Here is a 23,364-nt window from a genome sequence, read left to right on the forward strand (position 1 = left end):
TATTTAGTTTAATGCCTCTAGTAGAGGTGTAAAATATTATTAGAAATTTTTTGGAGAGACTGCGACTTCTAAAAGTCCATTCAGTTAGAGGAAATGACATAAAAAAACAATCAAGAAACAGGCTTTAAATAAAAAAAAAATTAAGCGTCTGAATTAAAATATGAGTAATCGCTTGTTTACAGAAATTTAACAAAAAGGGCCTGTTTTTTAGACTCAAAAATAGCCTCTCTCTCTCTCTCTCTATATATATATATATATATATATATATATATATATATATAAACATTCAACCGCTTGATTTAGATAACCATTAACTCCGTAGTAGAATTTTTACTTTCATTTTTATTTCATAATATTTAAAATTTTAATTTGTAGTAAAAATAATTCAACTGAATTCATGTTTTTCAGGCTTATGAAATAACATAGTGCATATGCATATTCATAAGAGTGCATTTAATAGTAATCATTAAACGGCCTAAAAAGTAAATAATCTGCGAGAACAGATTAGTCATCAAAGGCAGCTATTAATATATTATCTCTTAAAATTTTACATTATCTGTCAACTGAGCTACTGTTGTTTTCCTTTATTTTTTATAAATATGCATAAAACGTTCATGGTTCCGACATTTTAACATCCCATCTTTTTTCCTTTATTGTTACAAATCACAATTTTTTTAAATACTGTTTAAATTTGATTTAGAATATCATTTTTGGTCTTTATGAATTCCTTTCAGACTTTAATTTTTTTTCAGCGAGCGAAAATTTTAATAATTGTTACAGGCATATTGTCAAAAGCTCACAAAACTCATTTAACATTTTTATATTCCTGTAATTCACGAAACCCCATTAATTTGAATTAATAATTAATTTTTATTGAAAATTATTTTATGATAGGAAATTGATTTAGCGAAAGAAATTAAAGAAAATCATGCTAGCAGTTAATTTACTCGGTCAATCTGTTGGTCGATTGGAATGAATTTATCCTTTTAATTCAATTTCAATAAGTTTGTGAAAATGTAATAGTAAATGCCAACTTTACAGAAGTATCTTATTTTCAAAGTAACAACATTATCGAAATTAATTACATTAAAATTACACAAATTATATTTTAAAGTAAAACAGGAAACATTAGTAATAGTTTAATTCAAATAGAAATGAATTTTCCCAATAAATTCAATTTTTATGAGTTATATATTCAAAAATCTCTACAAATATTTAAATAGATAATTATTACGGCATTAGAGATTTATATCACATCTCTGATTAGAAATGAAACCGTAAGGAATAATCATTTGAGAAGGGATTATGCGCATCGCAAGAGTTTTCATTAAAGGATATGAAATTCTGAATAATTTCAATCGAGCCCTTGTTAAGTTATTAATATTCATTTCCTCGACCTGATTCTAACTAAAACTCTAGTGGCAAGGTTAGAATAACTTCAAGGATTCTAGAATATATTTTGACATGACTTCTCATATTAATTCAAAACTTTACATCTTGACTGGCTAAATGAAAGCATATATTTTCTTCAAATTATTGCATACTTTTATTTAACTTGATTTGCTGGACGTATGACAGCATGACAATTTGTAACCAATTTTTATTCACTCTGTAATGCACTAGAGAATTAAAGTTTTGAGCACTGTGAATTCTTTAAAACGATATTCTATTTGAACATTTTAATTATCAGCTAATAAATGAATAGTTACATTAAATATAGTTCTATTAATAATTTAGTTAAATGTTTCTTTAATAAATTTACATTTTGATTGAGAATTCGAGATTTCAAGATTTCATAAAATTCATAATTTGATTTATAGAATGCATTAAAATAGAAAACAAGATGATGATAATAAAAATTATTTTTAAATAAAATGGATATTTTTAATTGCTTGTATTGAGTTTAATTTGTGGAGAAAAATATTAAATAATACACTGTTTTAATTTTGATGAACTATTATTTGAAAGTAACTAATTCAGTCTAGTGTAGTTATGAAGTCTCTTTTAAAAACCGTACGGGTTTTTTGGGATAGACTTCATAATTTTGAACCGTGCTCAGACAACGAATGAGATGAGGATTGAGGAATGAAGATGAGGATTGAGTTGGTACCTCTGTTACAAATATCCCTGCCAAGCGATTGCAAGAAGATTAAGACCATGGCGGATTTATCATACATCAGGTTGACTTTCGCCATCCTTCGCTTGTAAAACGGTCTTGAACATGGAACCCTCAATATCGAAACTGTGATGAGAAAATCGAGGATCTGAGATGGAAAGAAACACTACATAGAGAAGAGAAAATTTGAGATGTATTCTGCATGAATAAATTTCCAGTTTATCAATATTGTCAGACGAAAGAAGAAGAAATTCAAGACATACTGGATATGTAACATTTTCCCTTAACAGTTTTCTCCTATTTAATAATATAATTGAAGAAAAAAATCACTTAAGGGGTCCGACTACGTTAAAAATACTGGTTTTCGATTACATTGGCGAATTCTTCTTTTATTATTATTTCTTGTAGTTCAGGCTTTCCTCTTTCCAAAATAGTATTTTCTAGGAAAAGGAAGGTCTGATCTATCATCCAGGATAATTTTAAACAATTTTTTAGCTAAAATACTTCTTTAACTTCAATTTTCTTAAACTTTAATTTTTATAAAATTTTTCCACCGTTAACATGATATCTCAAAAACTAATAAAGGTATTTACATAAAAATTTCAGCGTGTGTTTTAAATACTATGGGCAATGAAATGAACCAAAAGTTTTATTGTTGGTGAAATACTTTTTTATTTATAGGTGTTTTTAGAAAAATTAAGTTGTAAATTTATGGAAAAAATGTATATATATGTACATTTTTACCCATAATTTCTTTGCATCTCAAAATGTTTCTTAGATTTTGGTTCATTTCATTCATCATTATATTCTATAACTTGTGTACAAAGAAAAATAGGATAGCTGCATTACAATTTTGTGTAGAGTGTTAGCCGTTTAGGTTAAATTTCATTAAAATTTACTACAAATTTTCCTATTTCTCAAAATATATTATATTTCCAAATAATTTTTTTGTATATATAGTGTTTATAATTGACAATACATCTAAAAACCATAAATAGATTTTAAAAAATCCAATTTTTCAAAAATATTGCTTCGAACGTAGTCGGCTACCTTAACTGTTTTCTTTTTTCAAAAATAATTTAATCGAAGAAATAGTGTAAATTGCTAATATGAATTTGATAACATAGGCCTATTATGGTTTTCTTAATGTTTATTAATCTCTTAATTGAATATTTCTTGATCTAATAATGAATCATTTGAATGCATCCTTAATTTATACAAAATTACTGAGTAAAACCAATAAAATTTTATTGCCGAAGGACATCGAATATGATATGAAATGAACTACTGAAAAATTCTGTATATGATATTTAAAAGGAAAACGCTATTGCATTGATAATGTTAGTAAAACATTTTTTCAATTTCAATCCATCATTTTTGCAAATTTTTCAATTCTGAAACCTTTGTAAAATTTAAAAGTAATTTGAGATTCTTAAAGACAATGGAATTTTTAGGGCCTGTCTTGAGGTATCACGCATAAAAAAAAGTGAGAGGAAGCCAATGTGCAAAAAATTTTTAACTTATGTATTAGAGTTCTAAAATTTGGTACAATTTGTTTTCTAAAGAAAGTAGCATATATTTTAATAGAGCTTTTAATTTTCCTTAATATATTAAATTTGCTAAAAAAATTCAGAAATGCGACATCATCTAGAGTTCAGTGTAAGAATTATTATTTTTTTTAATTCCTACATTTCAATCATAAATTATGACATATATTAAAAATTAAAAAAAAATAATACTAAAATTAAAGATTTTTTAAACACAAGATTATCATTATCGTTTTTAATAGCAGGAAATAAAAAAATAATTAAAATCTATTTATATTAAAATTGAAAAAAAATGAAAATATGATGAAGAAATTTGGACATTCAATAATATATAACACATTATAAAAAATTATGAAAATTCTAATATATGTCAGAAGAAAAGTTTTGCTTTGATATCCAAATGCTTAGTTAGGATTGCAAAGTAAAAAAATTAAATATACATATATAAATAGGCTTGATAATGTAAATAGATATACAAACAACAAAACAAAACAATATAAACAAGATAATATGGAGCTGAAAATCTCAAACATTCCTTATATAAAAAGCCTTATAAATGTGAGTTCGATTAAAATTTTTGTACCTAATGTTTTTACGAGTTTTCATTTTCATTTCCCAATTTTTGATAGAAATATAATTTTTATTTCAACACATTGAAAAATGTATTTTTAAATTTGTTTATAATTATTATAAAAATTTATATTAACAATGACTATTGAAATTCAGCAAATTTAGGGCATTGCACAAAGTTTATTTACTTTTAAATCTAGAAAAAATGTGGTATGAATGAAGATCTCATGTCAGAAGGAGGTAAATTAAATATACCGACTTGCATATTGAAAACACTACATATTTTATGTTTTTTTTTATAATAAAGAGCTGATATAGTTCCAATATGTATGATTGCATGATATATACAATATACGTTAAACTTCAAATTTAGAAATGTGAGAGGTGTTTTAAGATTTGTAAAAGATGATTCAGATTTTTCTAGACTAATTGTAATAGTAAGTATGCCATAAGAAGGAAACGAAACAGAAGTAAATAACATCTGTTGCAGAAGCTGTTTTCCGAAGAGTTTTGTAAAAGAACACCAGAAAATATACAGTGGGTAAAAAAAGTTTCCGTACGCAGCTATGACTGTTAATAAAAATTTTATTTTTGGCACAAAATATTTTGTTATGAAAATGAAAATTTTAAAATTGGTTTAACAGAATTTCATTTATTATTTATGAATATTATAAAGGAAAAACTATGAAGAAAATTAAATGCTTAAATTGAAAGAATAAAAAAATGTCACTAATAAGGAACAAAAAGTTTCCGTACGGTATTTTTATAGTACATGAAAAACCTTTTTCATGCTGACCAACTTGCATTTAATGATCGGTAAACCTTCCTTTGGCCTTTATCACTTCTCTCAAATGTTGTGGTATAACCCCCATCAGTTTTATTGTTGTTTCTGGAGAAATACTACTCCAAATGTTTTGAATAACCCTTTTGAGTTCAACCTTGTTCTTCGTATCATATTTTTTTAGTTAACGACCGATTTCTTCCAACATTATAGAGACATTACTCTTGACAAATCTTGGAGATGTGCTTAGGATCGTTGTCCTGTTGAAAAGTAAAGTCCATTCCAAGGAACAGTTTATCTACATTGGGTAAAACGTTTTGTTTTTGAATGTCAAGATGTATGTACCAATCCATATTTCCATTTATAAAACATAAATATCCGACACCAGCAGCACTTACACACCCCCATATCATATTCCAACCATCACCGTGCTTCGCAGTTCCACATAAAATCTTAAGTAATGTATACTGTTTTGATTCCTTCCAGATCATAACTTGACCATCTGACCCACGGATATTAAATTTTGATTCATCACTAAAAAGGACCGATTCCCAAAAAGATATGCTTCTTTGTAAACTCGAGACGCTTTTGCTATGGCAGAGACTTATAACAGGCTTCTTACGGGCCCCACATCGATTAAAACATTTTTTAAATGACATTTCTCACAATTTAAAATGCAGATTTAATGTTGTAATTAACCATTAAATCAGTTGCAAGTTGAGGTGCACTAATCTGAGAGATTATCTTGCACCTTACACATGATATTTCTTTTATGCAAGCGATTTAACTTCGGAGTTCTTCCGGATCGATCTCTATCCTCAAATGTTTACACATCACGATATCTTTCAATAATATACTGCACTGTAGACTTGGGTTTGTAAGTCATTTCACTATTTTTTTTCATAAATAATCCATTTTTCAGCAACCGAATCTCAAACTCTCGAATGGATTTCTGAATTTCCATTTTAAGACGATCAGCGAAACATTAGAACTAAACAACTGCTGTTATGTCGTATTCTTCACTCTGACAAACCATCAAACTTGGAATATTTACTGTGGATTAATTGTAGAGCACGTCAGGAGGAATTTGCATATTGCGTACGGAAACTCATTTTGCATGATACTTCGTCATTCATCTTAAAAATTGCAAACGGACTTGCTGAGTTTTGTAAAAAAGATAAATTTATTATGAAACTCTCTTTTAAAGATTCATATTAACAATATATAAATAGTTTATAAAGATAAAAAGCAAAGATTAGAAATTATGCTAGTTTATTTTTATTTTAATCTTCCGTACGGAAACTTTTTTTTACCCACTGTATATAAAACAGTTTTCGTGGGAAAAAATCCCGATAACACAATACCGTCCTCATATAAATAACAACATAAAAAGCGCATATCATTTCGAATTGCAAATCTGTTGAACATTTAACATAAAATAATAAAGTAACCTTTTTTTAAAAGTTTCTGAATTTTTTTTATGTCCTACGTTTATATAAACTATAACTTATTTGAAACTTCTGATATATTTAAATACGACTATTTTTTTGCCTTATTAAAGAATTACATCTCAAGTTATTCAAAATACTTTGTTATGTTCCAACCTAAACTGAATATTAGCTAAAAATTAGTTGACTATTGTAATGGGGAAAAAATTCTTCGACCCTGAAAGGTGTTTATCATATATACGCGTGAGTAAAGCCCATTCTTACATCCAAGCACCATTGAGAATTTGATTTATTGGTCTATAAATTTTACGACTTCACTATACAAAAGAAAAGGAAAAAGGTTTTCCCTTTTGTGTCACTTGCAGAATAACCAAAATTATTTGTTTTCTTTATGTCGTAAGAGAGAGAGAGAGGAAAAAGCAATATCATGTAGAGTTTTTATTAATAGCTAAATAGTATTCAAATTTTAATGAAATAATTTGTATATTTGTATATTTTTTATCACAAAATGTTAATTCGGCTATTGTAAGCCATATGTTTGATGTTTTATCAAAATTGTTCTAAAAATTATATACTTCTGAAAATTTTATGAATTCTAAATTTTATATTGTCCTTTGATCAGAAAGAATCTTAATCAGAGAAGTATACTTAGCAATCTAAACTTTAAATAAAAAAAAAGGAATGAAATAAGAAAAACGTTTCCATTTTCTGAAATCAAATCTTGATAATGATAATTCCAAATTTCTCTATTTTGGGACAAGCATCATTTTCATAATTCCAAGCTAATAATATTGGACTAACTCTAGATGTTATTTGCCATATCTATCTTGAGACGGTCAATGGATTGGTCTAAAATCGCACGTTTTTATAACATAAAAATTTTCAAATTTTCTTTACTCACAATATTATGTACACATCTTTTCATAGGAAATGTTATGTTTCAAGAATATTTTAATAAATATGACTCAGAGAAACTAATTATTGTATAAAAATATAAAAATATGAAATTCAATAAAACATTTAGCTTCTCAAATTATTTAAAATAATATTCTTTATTTCTGATAGGCCAATTTTCATATTAGAATAACTTAAGTAAACATAATTACTTAGAAATTTTGTGTTGGGATCCTATTAGAGTTGGCATATTGTAGATATATAAACCATATTTGTTTTAAATAATTCAGAATCATAGAATTCATAACATTATTGAAGTATCCCTAAAGTTCGTTGACAATACTGCATCTCATTAGACACTGTATATGTTAAGTTGTGTATGACTTGTGCAGAAGCGCATAGCAACCGATGACAAACAGAAGTACATATGTAGCGGATTTGTTATGAGCGAGGATAGAACCTGGGATCTTGTGGTTCGCAGCCGAGTAACAAGACCACAATGCAAAAGCAATTCCTCGTGTTTCGTAGCTGTTATCTGGTTTATAAGCGTTTCACCACAGTACTCTCCCTCCAGTGAGTCGGAAGTGAGACGAACGATATGGCTGTTGAGGGGTGATGTATTAGCTGTTGTGTCTAATGTACCTCTACTCATTTGAGTAGCGCCAAGCTTATGGCGAGAGTGTGGGTGAGTGGTTGCTGTTGCGTCAAGTGAGTCTGACGGCTTTGGGTTGCTGTGGGTAGATGGCGCCACAACAGCTGTTCGAAGGTTGATGGTTCATCTTCCGAGGTCACCAATGTAGCGGATTGTTATGAACGAGGTTACCTTATGGTTCGCAACCGAGTAACAAGACCAGAATTCAAGAGTGCTTACTTTTGTCTTGTGGTCTTGTTACTCGGCTGCGAACCACAAGGTCTCAGGTTCTGTCCTCGCTCATAACAATCCGCTACATATATGTACCTGGTTCCAGGTTAAGAGACACAGTGGAGTCAAAGAGTATTGAATTTGTTTTATTTTATAATGCAAACATAATTAAAGGGTGAAAAAAATAAATCCGTGATCCTCATTTCATGTACTCTTACTCAATCCCTGGACTTATATAGATGTTATTCATACTACTGAGTTGTTACGCTTTTAAAAATACGTGTTCTATTAAACTGATATTTTATACTTTATATGATGTCTCTTTGTCTTTTTAGGAAACCTTTTGACAAAAAGCTTTTTATAGTGATTACTAATCTAAAAATAGTTTGCTTTTGTACACTTAATCAAACATTAGAGTTTTCCTTTTATTTAGAAGGAACAGTTTTGTTTAGACAGCAAAATACAAGACCAAAAATACCAAAAACGATGTTTTTGACTAGTTTCCTCAAGTTTCTATTGATTTTTTTATAGAAAGGATGTTAATTAACAACTAAGTACAAAAAAAAAAAAAAAATGTCGAATTATTTTTATAGATGAAAGGCACATTCGAAAAGTGTTCTGACTTAAAAGAAAATCTGTGAAACCTTTCTTATCCGGAATTCCAAAGAGCACTATAAACCTCATCTCGTTAGATAAAAGGATTGGTTTTTCTCAAGCAAGACGCATTTCAGGAAGTAAGGACTTTACTTCCTACTCCGAAAAGGTTTAACCATAGACAGGATTACACAAAGAAATCCTAGAAATCAAAATCCAGTAAAGATAGCTGAAAAATCTTATTAAATGTATCCCGGTAGATAATTTTGTTGAATTTTTACTAAATTAACATAACCGATATCAACAGATGGTGTATTTTTAGAAATAGCTTAATTTATGTAATGTATCCGGAAATTTTCAGAATTATAATTTTTCAAATTTATTCTAAAAGATCTGACAGAACTTTGATTAGTAGAGTATGTTATCAATATACAGGGTATTTACAAATGGATATCCTAACTTTGAAGATCTTTTTAAAAAATAAAACAAAATTGCAGCCTTGTTGTTTTTCAGAAATCAAAAATAACAGTTGAAAATTTAAATTAGATATGAGCTTCTTCAGAAATACGAAAAGTATTGAAGCAGTATGATCACTTATCCCACAATTTTTTTTGCATGTCTGGTATGAAGCCGTAGAAAGATGCAAATATGCATGTATGACGATACCTGATTTTCTTTTCCTGGGACTGTCTCAAACAGAAATACGAAGGATATCGAAGCATTATAACTCATCCCATATTTTTTTCTGCATGTCTACTTTGAAGCTGTAAAAGAACGCAGATATGCGTGTAGGGCGATACTTGATTTTTTTTTCTTAGGCTGTCTCAAACTCATTTATCTGTTCCCCTGCTTCCAACTGATATTGATAAACTTAAGACATGCATGTATATTTAAATGTTATATACAATTGAATACTGTAAAATTTAAAAATTTAAATTTTCATAAATTGCTCCCGTAATCAGATTTATTATTTTCTAATGTTCGCACATATTAAGCGAATGCTCCATCTACGAATGAAAACATTTCTTAAAATAAGTGCATGTGTCATTTATGTATACTATTAATTGTTTTTAAATTATTATTTGTGGAATTTATATTTACATCCATATTTAAACATCGATATTTTGCAATTAAACAGCTGTATATAATTAAAATGATAGTGTCCTTCCAATATCACGTTCCAGAAAATATTTCTCAATTAAATTTTTTTGTGAAATGAATATTCATCTCCTCTCAAATGCATAAATTTAAAAATTAGTTAGTTATAGCGACATGTATTTTGCGATTAAATAACTAAAAGTACTCCTTTTGTATTGTGTTTGAAATAAACTAAAAAAATTGAAAATTGATTACACTTATCAGAATAATATTTATTTTTACGCTGACAAAATTTATCTGAATTCAGGTTTAAACTAAATTTATTTCAAAATGTGTTCAGAGATAATCTTTTACTAAAATTAGAGCTACAAAAATAATAATTCCTTTTATTTTAACTTTTATTTTATTTCATTCTAAAAAAGAATAAAACAATGCACTGTTATGTATTCCAAGTTGCGCTTCATTTTAATTGCCAACTGGAGTCTAAATTATATGCATAAGACATGTATGCAAGTATTATATGGCCTAAATATGATATCAAACACCGTTGATTGTCGCACATAAAATGACTTTCCATCCAGATTGCAATTAATGGCGATTGCAATTCGTTAGCGACTATCTCACAACCCATTTACTCCCACTTATTTAGTGGATAATATGGCAGTGAAGTTAGTGTATACAGATAGAATAGTATAGCATGCAGAAAATTATACTAGCTTCAAATTACGCTTATTCAATTCTTTCTATTAGTTCACAGTCTTCATATATATATATTTATATATCGTGTTCAGATTTCAGTCGTTAATAAAATGCTTTTTATTCATCCACTCAAATGCAAATACATTTTTTTAAACTTGTAGTGGATGACACTTGACGTTAATATAGTTTTTCAAATATTAATTCATTAATTATTAAATTTAGTTAATTTTTAATTACTTTATTTATTTTATTAAAGTTTTAGCAGTTTGTAATGAAAATTGCAATCAACAGGCATTAGCTCAATCGGTAAAATGTAAGGTTTTCAATATTTTTCACTTGAAGATGAAGAATGCGAGTTCAATGTAGGAATTGACTTACAATTTTTTTATATATATTACTCGTTTGATGCTCTGTACTCAGAAGGCAAAGTTTGAATATTTCAGCTCTGCAATCTATAAAATATGTATACTTTGCAATCTATTAAAATTTCTGACCATGAAGGTTGCATTAGATGATTTTTTTTCCTCACATAAATATAAATATGTAACAAATTTCATTTGTATGCGTTCATTTGCTTTCTAGAAATTCTACTAAATATATAAAATGCAATGCAATAAGTAAATGCTCTCCATTTTGTACATCGCTGGAAATAGTAGATGGTGCGATACACGCACACGTACATGTATATAAATTTGTTGTTTGTTTGTTTCTTATGGCACTTGCCACTGACAAGCCCACTGTTACGAAGACGGCGATTTAAGCCTGAGGGGAACGTCTCTTATTTTTTATAGCAGCGCCAACTAGGGCCAAGAGTACGACTTTGCCACTTCACGCATCACTCATTCGCTTGCACAACCCCTTTTTACAGGAGGGCACATTCACACATCTCACAGATAGAACAACAGAAGAACAACCATGCCCAAACCGGGACTCGAACCCGGGACGCCCAGGTCACGGGGAAGACGCGCTACCCCTATGCCAGGACGCCGGCATATAAATTTGTATATATACGCATTGTGTATATAAATTTTATATACATATGTATATAAATTTGATAATATAAATTGCATTTCCCCTTTTGGTAATATAAATTGTATTTGATAATCCATCGAGGTTGATGAATACATCATTATTTTTATTCTTTCTTTTCTAAACCTTAAATATTATTAAACGGTTTAAGAGATTTCAACTATTTAATTCTATGACATTCTCTTTATAATTGTAAATCAAAAGGATTTTGCATTCCAAGAATAATTATTCATGTGTAAAGTGGTTCAGAAAATAACTAGTATTTCACATAAATAAGCTTTCATATGTTGAAATTACTGGAATTTGGAAGTCATATTTGTTTAAATATAAAGTCCTAAATTAGTGTTAATTAATGAGTTTACTCTTTTATAGTAAAAAAACGGAATTAAATTAAGCGTTTCAAATCTCTTATTTTAAATTCAGACATTTAATCTATGCGGCATTCTGTTAGCAAATTTTTTTGGATGAATGAAGATTACTTGAAAAGATCTGTCCCACGTCAGGTATTGATCTTTTTCTTTTTTTTTCTGTAAATAATATCAAAAGGTTCTATCAAGTAGATATGAGGTCGTAATTGATTCAGTCTTGCAATTAAGATTTATTTATTTATATTTTTTTTCTCTGGGATGCTTTTGAGATTCTGAGCAGGCGAATACAATTGAATCTATTTAACAAGACTTCTAGCATTATGCAGATGACCTTAAATAACTTTCTCCATCTGGAAATTAATTAGCAGAAGAAAGGTCTCGAAAAGCAATTTTAACAATAAAAGTCACTGATTGGATGGACCTTGAGTTGTGAGAATGAAATTGAGTCTTTAAATATAATAAATGCAAGGAAAATGGATTATACGAAGTTGCACTATAGTTCGAGAGATGGAATGCGCTTATACAAAACACTTGACTTAAAGCAAGGAATTCTCAGAAAATAATTTATTATTAATCAATTTCAGGATTCCTCACTTGGCATGCAAAATCTCAATGAGGTCAATTTCTTTGAGTGTAAAATACTGAATCTGCAATTTTTAATGTATTTTCTGAATGGAATATTTCTTCTCGTCCTTTCCAAAATCTACATACAGAATTTAATTTCAACCTACTTATTACTTTTAACTGCAGATTTTTCCAAAGAATGAAAATTATTTTATGTTTATGCTATATTTACATTAGCTCTCTATTCCAAGTTTTATTTTATTTTATTTTTCCTGAACTTATGAAATGTTTGTGTCGCCTATTATCCTAAAAATCTCATTGGAAAATGATTGACTGCTTGAAATTCAAGATTTAATTATAAATATTATAAATATTCACTCAGCTGCTAATAGTATTACATAAACTGCAGTATCAATAAGATGAATTGGAGGAAAGTTTTCCTTATAGCAGCCATTACATAAAAAATAAACTCTAGTCTTCCTGAGATTTGCTTAGCATTTTGCAGTAAAAAAATATATATATATATAACTACCAATATGTAAAATTAAAATTTAGTATCATATTTTTCCCAAAAGATATAAATACTTAATAATAAGGAACGTGACTTTGAGGCCAAAATATTACTGCTTCATCACGTTCTGTAAAATAAACAATAAAGTTATAAATTTGAATTGTTTTAAAAAATATCTTATAAAGTATCTGCGCTCGTGAACTGCTTAGATCATTAAAAATTTTAGCTCTGTAATAGATATATTTAAATAATAATTTAAGGTTTGATTCAAAATTTTAAAACTTTTTACAGTTAAACTCGCGTTAACTTTCGTGCTATGTACGTTGGTAACTTCAGACAGAGAAGTTGAATCGTTCAATAGTTTTATGTTTATATATATTCAAGTATTTGGTCGAAAAGATGTATAGGTTATTATATTAAACTTTTATAGTAAAATTTTCCATTTATTTATTAGAAATATATATTCTTAATAGCATTTTGCAATTAGCAAATATGAGTTTTTTTGCTTCGTTAATTTTACTCAGTTTTTGTGTTTTGAGTTTGAAGCAAAAATTAAACTATTAACTGAAATATACTATATACAAAGCAACTCTTCTCCTTGAAACAATAAATGAAGTGTATGTTTTGTAATCGTTATTTAAAAAATAGTTATTAATAATGTATTTTTACAAAAATTTATTTTCAGCAAATCTTAATTCAGCTATTATATATATATATATATATATATTTGAGTTGATATAGTTTTGCTTCAACATTAATGCAAATGTAAAGCAAGTGAATGATTATATACCTAAATTTTTAATTATTTTCTAAAAAATATTCATAGCAATATTTAAATGATGCAATTTCATTTCAAGTTCTTTTGTTTACATGTAAATGCCTTTTAGCATTTCAGTTATATGTTTATTTTTTTTATTTTTTATTTTTATTTATTTCAAAAAGGATATGCTCTTTCTTTATGGAAGATTCCCAGAAAATACAATTCATCTTGTTGTAGTGATAATAATATTAAAAATAAAATCTGTTCTATAGTTAGAGCTATGGAACGGAATTTGTTGTCGTAACAACAGAGCGATTGAACGAACGAAATAACTTTTAATATCTATATTATATTGATATCAGGGATATATATGAAATTTTATTTTGTTTTAAAAGTTCATATTAGTTAATAGGTTTTTAAAGAAAGCATTATTGCTTATCTCCTTGTTATTCTGAGATTTCGGTCTCATTATTTTAGTTTATAAATGTTGTATATCCTTTTCATACTATCAGAGAAAGCAGCAGGAAATAAATTGTCCAAATGTGGGAGAAATTCTGTACGAATTATTGATTTCCTTTATTCATATTTTGAATACAGAGCATAACATTGATCCAGCAAATTGAATAAGTCTTTTCAATAATTTAAATACTTTCGAAATTAATATTTGAAAATATAACTTGAAGAAATCAATTTTTAGAAGTTTATCCCGCATAAGAATTCTCGAATTCCACCCGATCAATAGTTTAAATAGTAAAATAAATATTTCTAAACAGATGCATAGTGAATGAAAACCAAGGGCATATTTGATCCACAATTTACATTTTCCGAAAGAATAAATTGTAGAAATATTTTTTTAAATATACATAAGAATGTATGAATGCTGAACATAATTCTTACCAAATAAGTTTATTTATTTATTTATTTTCGCATTTGTAAAATATCTTTATACACTTTCAAAAACAAATCACCATTCAATACAAAAAATGAAATGATATCTTTTTTGCATAACCTTTTATTATTATTTTTTCTTATAATGAAATTTCTAATAATGCATGTGAAATACAGAAGCACAAATTAGAAGGTTGATAACAAAGTGATCACGTCTTATTATTCCTTTGAAAATACCAATAGAAAAATATCTCGCATTTCTGATAAGATTCAAATGAATCTTTAATTTCAATGAATAAAAAACAAGCACATAGAAGAAAATTAAGTATAACATTTTATGGAAAACTGCAGAAATGTTACTCTTAATTTTATAAGTAATTTTATATATAATATATAAATTATTATCTATTTCAAGCACCAAATTTATTTTTATTGCTATTCAATATTCGTACTAGAAATTTATAATACGTATTAAAGAAAGCTGTTATATATATAAAAAAAAATTATACAGTTAAGTATATCTATATTATGAAAAGATAACAAAATAGCAAATTCTGATGGAAATTTCTAGGGTTTCAATATTTGCTGTTCATCATAATTAAATTATCATAATCAAATTATTTTCTTTAATTAAGGAAAACTGGTTATTTTGCATTATGTGATATAAGAAATGGGAGACTTAAAATATAACACGGTTTCATAGTTAATTAAATATATCAGCAGAATTGTAAGGCTTAAGAGAGTAATAAAATTAGATGTTCAGACGTAAATTAATTTATTTATTTTTGAAAAAGGAACATATTATTAACATATAAAAGTAAGCCAGTTCAAGTTCTTTCATTTCATTCCATAAAGTTTCATTAGCATGAAATTTTTCTGAGCAAAAATTTTAAGAAATATTTAACCCGTGTTGTCTTTCATTGATTACTTCATGGGAAATTTTTTCAATACAGTTTTTTTTAATGTTTTTTTGGTTCAAAAATATTTATCATCATTGCCAGAAAAACTAACTACTCTGTTAATTATTTTCAAGCTTATAAGTAATTAATAAATACAAACCAATTTTTGTGCTTTAATTTCTTTTCCTGTTAATGAATAATCATGCATTTTTGCATTAAAACACCCTGTAAACATGTATCTAAATCTAATCTTTTATAGCAATGCAAAAATTTAAATAATATATACATCAATAATCATTTTATCCACAATCATTTTGATACATACGTCATACATTTTACCTACAGTAACATAAAAGTTGTGGGTTCTTTTTATCCTACAGAGGATATAGTTAAAGTATTTTATTTTTCTGCATTTACATTAAGGAGAAGACAATAAAAGGAAATTTAGGTGTATTCTGTATGTTTGAATACGCATAAGTAATACTTATTTATTTCCTCTTATCTAAGCTCTTGTTAATATTTCCAAAAGTAAGAAATTTCACTAATATATATATATATATATATATATATATATATTTACATACGTTCAAATTAATTATTTGGGCAGATTCATTAAAAGAAAATGGACCGAACGCGAAATGACAGTTGTTATATGCCAAACAAAACAAGTTTCGTAAAGGTTTGTCGGATAATAATGAACACTACATATAGTAGAGGGCACATAATGTTGAACAGGATGGTTGAATTAAAATAAATAAATAAATGTAACTGAGAAGTAATAAAACTCCTGTAGACCATACTTATTACAAGAAGTTTTCCCTAATGTGACAACCAACTTCAATACACACAGCGCAGCAAGCTGGAGTTTATTAACGAGTTCTATCGAACATCCTAGATATTAGTTGGCAGACACTATATAATCAAAGAAAATAAAATAAAATGCTTGACATTAATGGTCCGAGGTGTTGGCAGTGATATTTTCTGCTAATTGCTCAGTATTTCACAAGTCATGTATCCCTCTGTTCTCTTCGCGTCTTCTATTTCACACGTAACGAATTTGAACTGTTTTAAAAGAACAGTAATATAGAATAATATTATCGATATATCGATGTTATTTCATTCCTCTTAAAAGGATTGTCTTTTGTTTGTATATTTTAATTACATTTATTTTATCAAATTTTATTAATATATCGTTTTGATTAATATTACCTGATAATTTTTTCTTCAACTGAACATAAATACCTACATCTCATATTATTACTAATTGAACAATAAATTATGAAAATAACTTACTTCACAGTATTTCCTTTGAAAATACATCGATTCGTTAATGAAGAAGCCGTACAAATCGCCTTTCATCCATGCGGAAAATTTGTAAAAAATCAGCTAAAAATTCAGCCAAAATTATTATTTTTGTTTGAACCTGTTATAATATATAAACTTAGTTTATTCAGGGATTATTAAATAGCATTAGTTAAATATGCAATCTAAATATGGAATTAAAATATTAGCGGTCCATCAAAGAAATCCTATTTTCTATAGTATATTAAAGAATATCAATTTAGATTATTATACTGCAAATCATGTATTAAATTGAAATTAAACTAACCTAGCTTTTCTTGCATATATTCAATATGGACACCTTTACACACATCCACGCTGAAGTTCCATCAAATAGTGATAATAAATGAAACATATTTATGACAATTATAAAAGAAAAAAAAAACTACAAGCTCCATGTAGCATATTTTTTTTTTTGTCTAAATAAAAAATACGATTTAAAAAATTTCAAATTCATTTTTTTTTTATTTTAGATTTTTTTAAATGTAAAGTTTATATTAAAAATGTATTGTAGTATTTTTCAATTTTATCATGTCTATTCACATAAAACAATTCTTAATAAACTTATTTATCTATTAATATTATGTATTTTATGAAATATATTATTATGTAATATATATATTATATTTCATAAAATTTATGAAATATTGGCGAACATAGATTTCCGGAGTTAGTATTTAATGTTTCATAAAAAAAATTTCACAAAACTTCATGAAAAGACTTATAAATGAGAATTTATCATTTCTTTGTTATTTTTGAAATTCTCCCAATCATTTTTAACATTTAGAACCATCTGCTACTTGTAATGTATATTCTGATTCGGAAACAACTTCAAAGCTTTCGAGATATGACTCGTTAACCTGCATTTTCTGCTCAGCTCATCTTTTCAAAACCATCGTGAAATATCTGCATATTTTATATTTATGAATCCGATTTAACTTTTTTTGCTAAAATTATTTTGTCGGAAACTTTACAACAAGATATGGATGTATCGACCAGATGCAGTATTTTCCGCTGCTTGAAGAATTGCTTGGGAATTTTCTTCTCTTTCTTTCATGTAAATTAAATTCATCATTTAGTATATTATGAAAAATTGTGAAAGATTCCAAGAAAACATTATTAAAGAATTGATTCTCTAATGTTACCAACTCTTAATATTTTATTTTATTTTTCAAATATTTAGTCAAACTCTATTCTTGTGAAGTATGCCATTTAAACCGCAGTTTAATATATGCTCAGTTTTTCATAGAAAACTTATTCAATGTACAATTCTGCGAAATTCATTAAATTGGAAATGATTGTCTGAAAGGAATTCTTTTATATACTAACATATCTTTCTATTTTATGCTTTATTTTAATCATATCATAAATCTGCGTCACACTTTCATTTTATTTCACATATGATTTATTAGAAAATCTCAGCTACTTTGCTTCATCTGATTGAAACAGCTTTTGGAACAAAAGAAATACATATTCTACTTTCATTAATATTTTATGTATTTGTCTGTCTGTATATCTCTCTGTTTTGTGGCAATTCTATTTTGCGTTGAAAACTACGACTCCTGTGCTATAAAATTTACTTCTCTAAATATAAGACTTAAACATAAGCAGTAAAAAACACATATTAAAACACATTCAGACATATTCCATGGATCAGATTTTTATTTTTCTTCCTGCATTTTCTATCTCACGCTATAAATTGAGTGAAACCTTTCAGTCGGAACGAGGTAACAATTTCGACATTCACTGCAGTTGATCGTTTCATTAATTTTATTTTTACAGTAGGTCGAGAATGTCTTTTCAAAAAATATGAATGTCTTTTATATTAACTGAATAAGGATTCTTCCTTCAAGCTAATAATAAAATGCATGTTATATAGCTGGGGTTTTTTTTCTATAAAATATTGCGACGACAGATTATGATTAAATATATCATTAGAGGTATCATTAAATATAGATAATTTTTTTAAGAAAACTCATTTCGAGATCCTTATTGGATTCTTTATTTAATTGATAGTATTTCCTTATAACTAATATGTTCCATGTAAGTATTCTTCCCTACAAATAATTTATGATTATAAAGTATAATAAAATAGCATGAACCATTGAAAATGATTTACATATAGAGCATCCAAAAAGTCGTTTATGAATGTTAAAGAATATATCAGACATAAAGGAAAAAGTCATCTTCACAATACAATTTTTTGCCTAGGCTTTAAATAATACTAATATGATATACCAGATAAAGTTTTAAACAAAGGTTTAGTAGAACATGCATTCATATTACAAAAACATGATTGTATCATAACAATATCACCAGCAGTACGCAGTTTGGTACATTTATTGATAAATAGAAGCAGCGTCAACAAATAACATTCAAAGAACTAAAAAGGAGTGTTCAAAAGATTTGCATTTTGAAGCTAGACAACATTCACATGATGTCATTTATAACACTGACTATTTGCTTTCTTACATTTTATAATAAATATGATTTATTTCTGTAACCTAAATTATCATTCAAGTTTTCGAGCAACTTTTTGGGGCATCTTTTAAAACAGAAATTATTTGTAAGAAGCAAAGGAACTTCATGACAGAAAAAAAAAAAAAAAAAAAAAAACAGGAATTTAATAACTGCTTTTTGTATGGGATTATCCAGTTTTAAAAGATAAATGGGGGGGGAGGTCTTTTTAATAAATTGGGTGGAAATGGAATGAAGAGACCAAATACATGTCTTGATCACTTTTAAGGTTTTTTTTAAAAATTTTATATTTGTTATTTTTATCAATTTTTGTTTATTCACTTGATATATAATGAGTGTTGTTTTCTCTGAAATTAAGATTAGTAGAAAAATCCTTGGACAATTTTTTAAAAATATAATTCAGTTTTTAGCAGATATGCGTTATTTAGCTTTTAGATTAAGAATAGAAGTTGTTAGGCAGTCGCCTGAGTGTTTTTAACATATTTCTACCAGTCCATTGCCTTACAATATGTTCTGATATGAAAAAAAAAAAAACTTTCGTAGAATATGGACATACTGATACACGATCTATAGAAAAGAAATTAAAACTCTAAAATAAAATATCATTCGATAAGAATATATTTTAAAAAAACTGGACTTTCTCAAGATACTGGGTTCTATTTCTATACTGTTTCTAACGTATCTTCCATTATTGAAATGGTTTCTGCGAATCCTTTCATGTGATTGGACGAAAAACTCGCAGCGAATTTTCTTTTCATTTTTTTATTCTTTTTTTTTAATCTTTGACTTTCCAAGATAGATTTCATTTCAATATTAAAAAAGATTGGTAAAATTAGTTCTAGAGAATAAGGATGCTTTCAGATGATTATCACCAAATTTTTGACTGAACAATCACGGGAAAAGAAGTATGCAGAGTTACCATTGTTTGCTCGGAAGTCAGTCATACTACTCGTTACCAAAGCAAGATTTTGATGCTAAAATCCAGTTGTACACTCCGTTATCTCTTATTTGAGAGGTTTCAAACTTCAGCCAGTGGCGTTTGAGCCTCATGAATGAAACTTGAGGGTAATTGGTATAGAATCCATATATTTAATTTTTTCGACCACAGCCATAGGGAATGTTTTAACAAGTATGAATTGAACTTGGAGAATGACATTATTTTCCTGCTCTTTCAGGATATTTTATATTAAATAAATAATATAACGACACTACTATTTAGTCTTCATGAAGGTCCCTAGGACTGGTTACGGGTATTTGCCCTCCCCCTTCCATTCCCTTCTGTTGTACCTCCTGCCACTATACCCTTAATGTTAGTGGATATACACAATGATCAAACCATTTTAACAAACTTTTCATTCTTTGAAGAGGGAAAATCATTTTATGGTATTGTGGTGAATAGCATATAAGCCAGTTAACAACTCTTCTACCCTAGCGATCGTTTTGGTATAATGGGTTAGTTACTGGACTACTAACCACAAGGTCCCAAGTTCTATCCTTCGCGCATTGCATACCGCTAAAGTATAGTCTATTGCTTTATTGCCATGGATTAGAACTATCTTGGTTCCATTAGCATATCCATATTCCCTTGTTACATATTATTGAACAAATGATCTTATTTAGCCTCTAAATCAAGAAGATTTATTACTTTTCTTTCTCATATACAATATCAAAAAGAGGAATAAGATTTTAACATAAGGATTCATGATAAACCTGAGGGGGAAGTTTGATAATCAGTGTCACATTTTATACAAAGATGTAAACTACACCTCTGATTAATATTTTTTATATTTATTCTAGGAGCGTTTCAACACAGAATTCAAAAATAAATTCAAGTGTTGCATGAGTTTGTTCCGCCGCCGTTCTTCTGGAGAAAAAGCAACCGATTCCTCCCTATCTTCACGATACGGCTGACAGATGGCTATGTCCAACACAAGGACAACTACTCTGAGGAAAGATGAGGACGCTAGGAGGATGACAACTTTTTGCCGTCACAAACATAACTATGAAGACAGCATGGAGATTGAGGAAAGCGTCTGAATACTTTTGTTCTTTAAATAAGCATGCTAAATGTAAATCGATGTTTCTCTTGAACGTACAAGTGTGTCAATTTTATCTTCAATATCATAGAAGAGATATGATGTTTGTTCTTTGATGTTTAAAAATAATCAAATGGTGCTGTTTTGTAATGTGATTATCAATACTGAATGTCTATAGATAATTTTGGTTAAATCTTAATGTGGATGTATTAATACCTATATCTAATACATTACACTGTATTATTTTTACTTCTTTTATATATTTTCAAATATAAGACTGACTGCGAAATCAATGGGTATGATTGAAATAAAATTTTAGTTGAGTAAATTAAGCAGTTTAAATTGGGACAATTATTAGGAATCATATATATGTACATATAATTTGAAGTGAATGTTAAGAAACTGCTGAAAAAAACAAATAAGTATAAATTAAATTGCATTTATAGAGACAGTTTGACCAAGAATTGATATTGATACCGCTATGTAAATAGCGAAAGTTTTTTCTACTTAAGTAATTAGAAAAACTGACTAAAATTAAAAATTGCAAAAAAAAAAAAAAAAAAAAAAAAAAATTGTTTATTGCGCGAATTTAATGAATCCCGCAAACTGAAACTATGTAAAAAATTGCATTTATTTATATATTTTCACACCAGTTGGATTAGGCATGTATGATAAACTTATCCAAATAGCGGGTATATAATTTCTATTAGAAACATTAACATATTTGAATTTTTTCAGTCAGGTTTTAGAAAATATGATGATTTGTGGAAAAAAAAGTGTTTATTGCTAAATGCTTCATTTGAAATAAAAAAAAAATTAAAAGCTTCTATTCGGGTTTTAATATTTTTATTATTTAATTTTAAATAAAAATTTGGTAGTATATTTGTCAAGTTATTTAAGTAAGATAGTCGAGCTATTATTGAAAATAATTAATAAAGATTGAAATTATAATTATTCTAATCTATCTCTGACAGATCCTTAACATATATTTACACATATTTTCTAAATAAATGTAATAAGTAAATAAAATGTACAGTATAAGTTTGAAGTAAACTGAATTCATTTAAATAATTCCTTTTCATTTTAAGCAACCTGATTTGGACAAGTATGAAGAAGTGTATCCTGCACTAATGCATTTAATTTAAAATAGTAAAGAAAAGAGAAAAAGAAAACTACACATTTACTGATTAATATTATCAATAAAAATTATTCAACCAAAATATTTCAAAGGAAGCTTTGAATTAGTGCATATTTTTGTAATGAATAATTAATATGAGAATTTAACTGATTTTTCAAAGCTCTGCAAAGAAATATTTCTGAGCTTTTACGTAGATGCTTCTGGTTATCATTTAAAGAAGTCCTTAAAAATGTTTGTTACTTTTTAAAACCTAATGTGTTTTTTTGAGAAAAAAATATATATTGTAGTGTATAATGTTTAGCGTTGTTCTTATGGTAGATGTTTCTAAGACGCTTTGTTGTAGGACATAAAATAAGCTTTAGTGTGTAGTTTTTTTTATCTGAATATAGAAATGTTTCATAGTAAATTTTTGTTTTCACTTTTATTAAGTGAGTCAAAACTATGAAAAGTAAAGAAATCGTCATCGTCTCAAATCCACTTATGAATAGATTCTTATTCCACTCCTTATAGTTCCTCTACTTATTTGTAAAAAACATCCCTCATTGAGAATATCACTGGTTTAGCATTAGTATCATGTTTGAGATCTCTGTATATGGATAAATATCATTTTATTGTCATCACTGTATATAAGATACGCGAGCTTTGTGTCATGTGATGTTTTTAAACATTCTGTATAATTATATTGCATTTAAAAGTATCTTGAGAGCTTCCTCAAGTTATATTATCATGTATTCTGCACAGTG

The 23,364-nt window shown here is 27.4% G+C and overlaps 1 protein-coding gene across 1 annotated transcript in view; it reads left to right on the forward strand.

Annotated features, from left to right (window-relative positions):
• Positions 1 to 21,544, forward strand: part of LOC129962820 (neuromedin-K receptor-like) — a 74,033-nt gene extending 52,489 nt beyond the window's left edge. The window contains exon 4 of the mRNA XM_056076821.1: positions 21,245 to 21,544. Coding sequence (XP_055932796.1) covers positions 21,245 to 21,358 — 114 coding nt within the window. The 3' untranslated portion in view covers positions 21,359 to 21,544. The remainder of the gene's footprint in view (positions 1 to 21,244) is intronic.
• The last annotated feature ends 1,820 nt before the right edge of the window (positions 21,545 to 23,364 follow it).

This window comes from Argiope bruennichi, chromosome 1 (assembly GCF_947563725.1).
Source record: "Argiope bruennichi chromosome 1, qqArgBrue1.1, whole genome shotgun sequence".
NCBI lineage: Eukaryota > Metazoa > Arthropoda > Arachnida > Araneae > Araneidae > Argiope > Argiope bruennichi.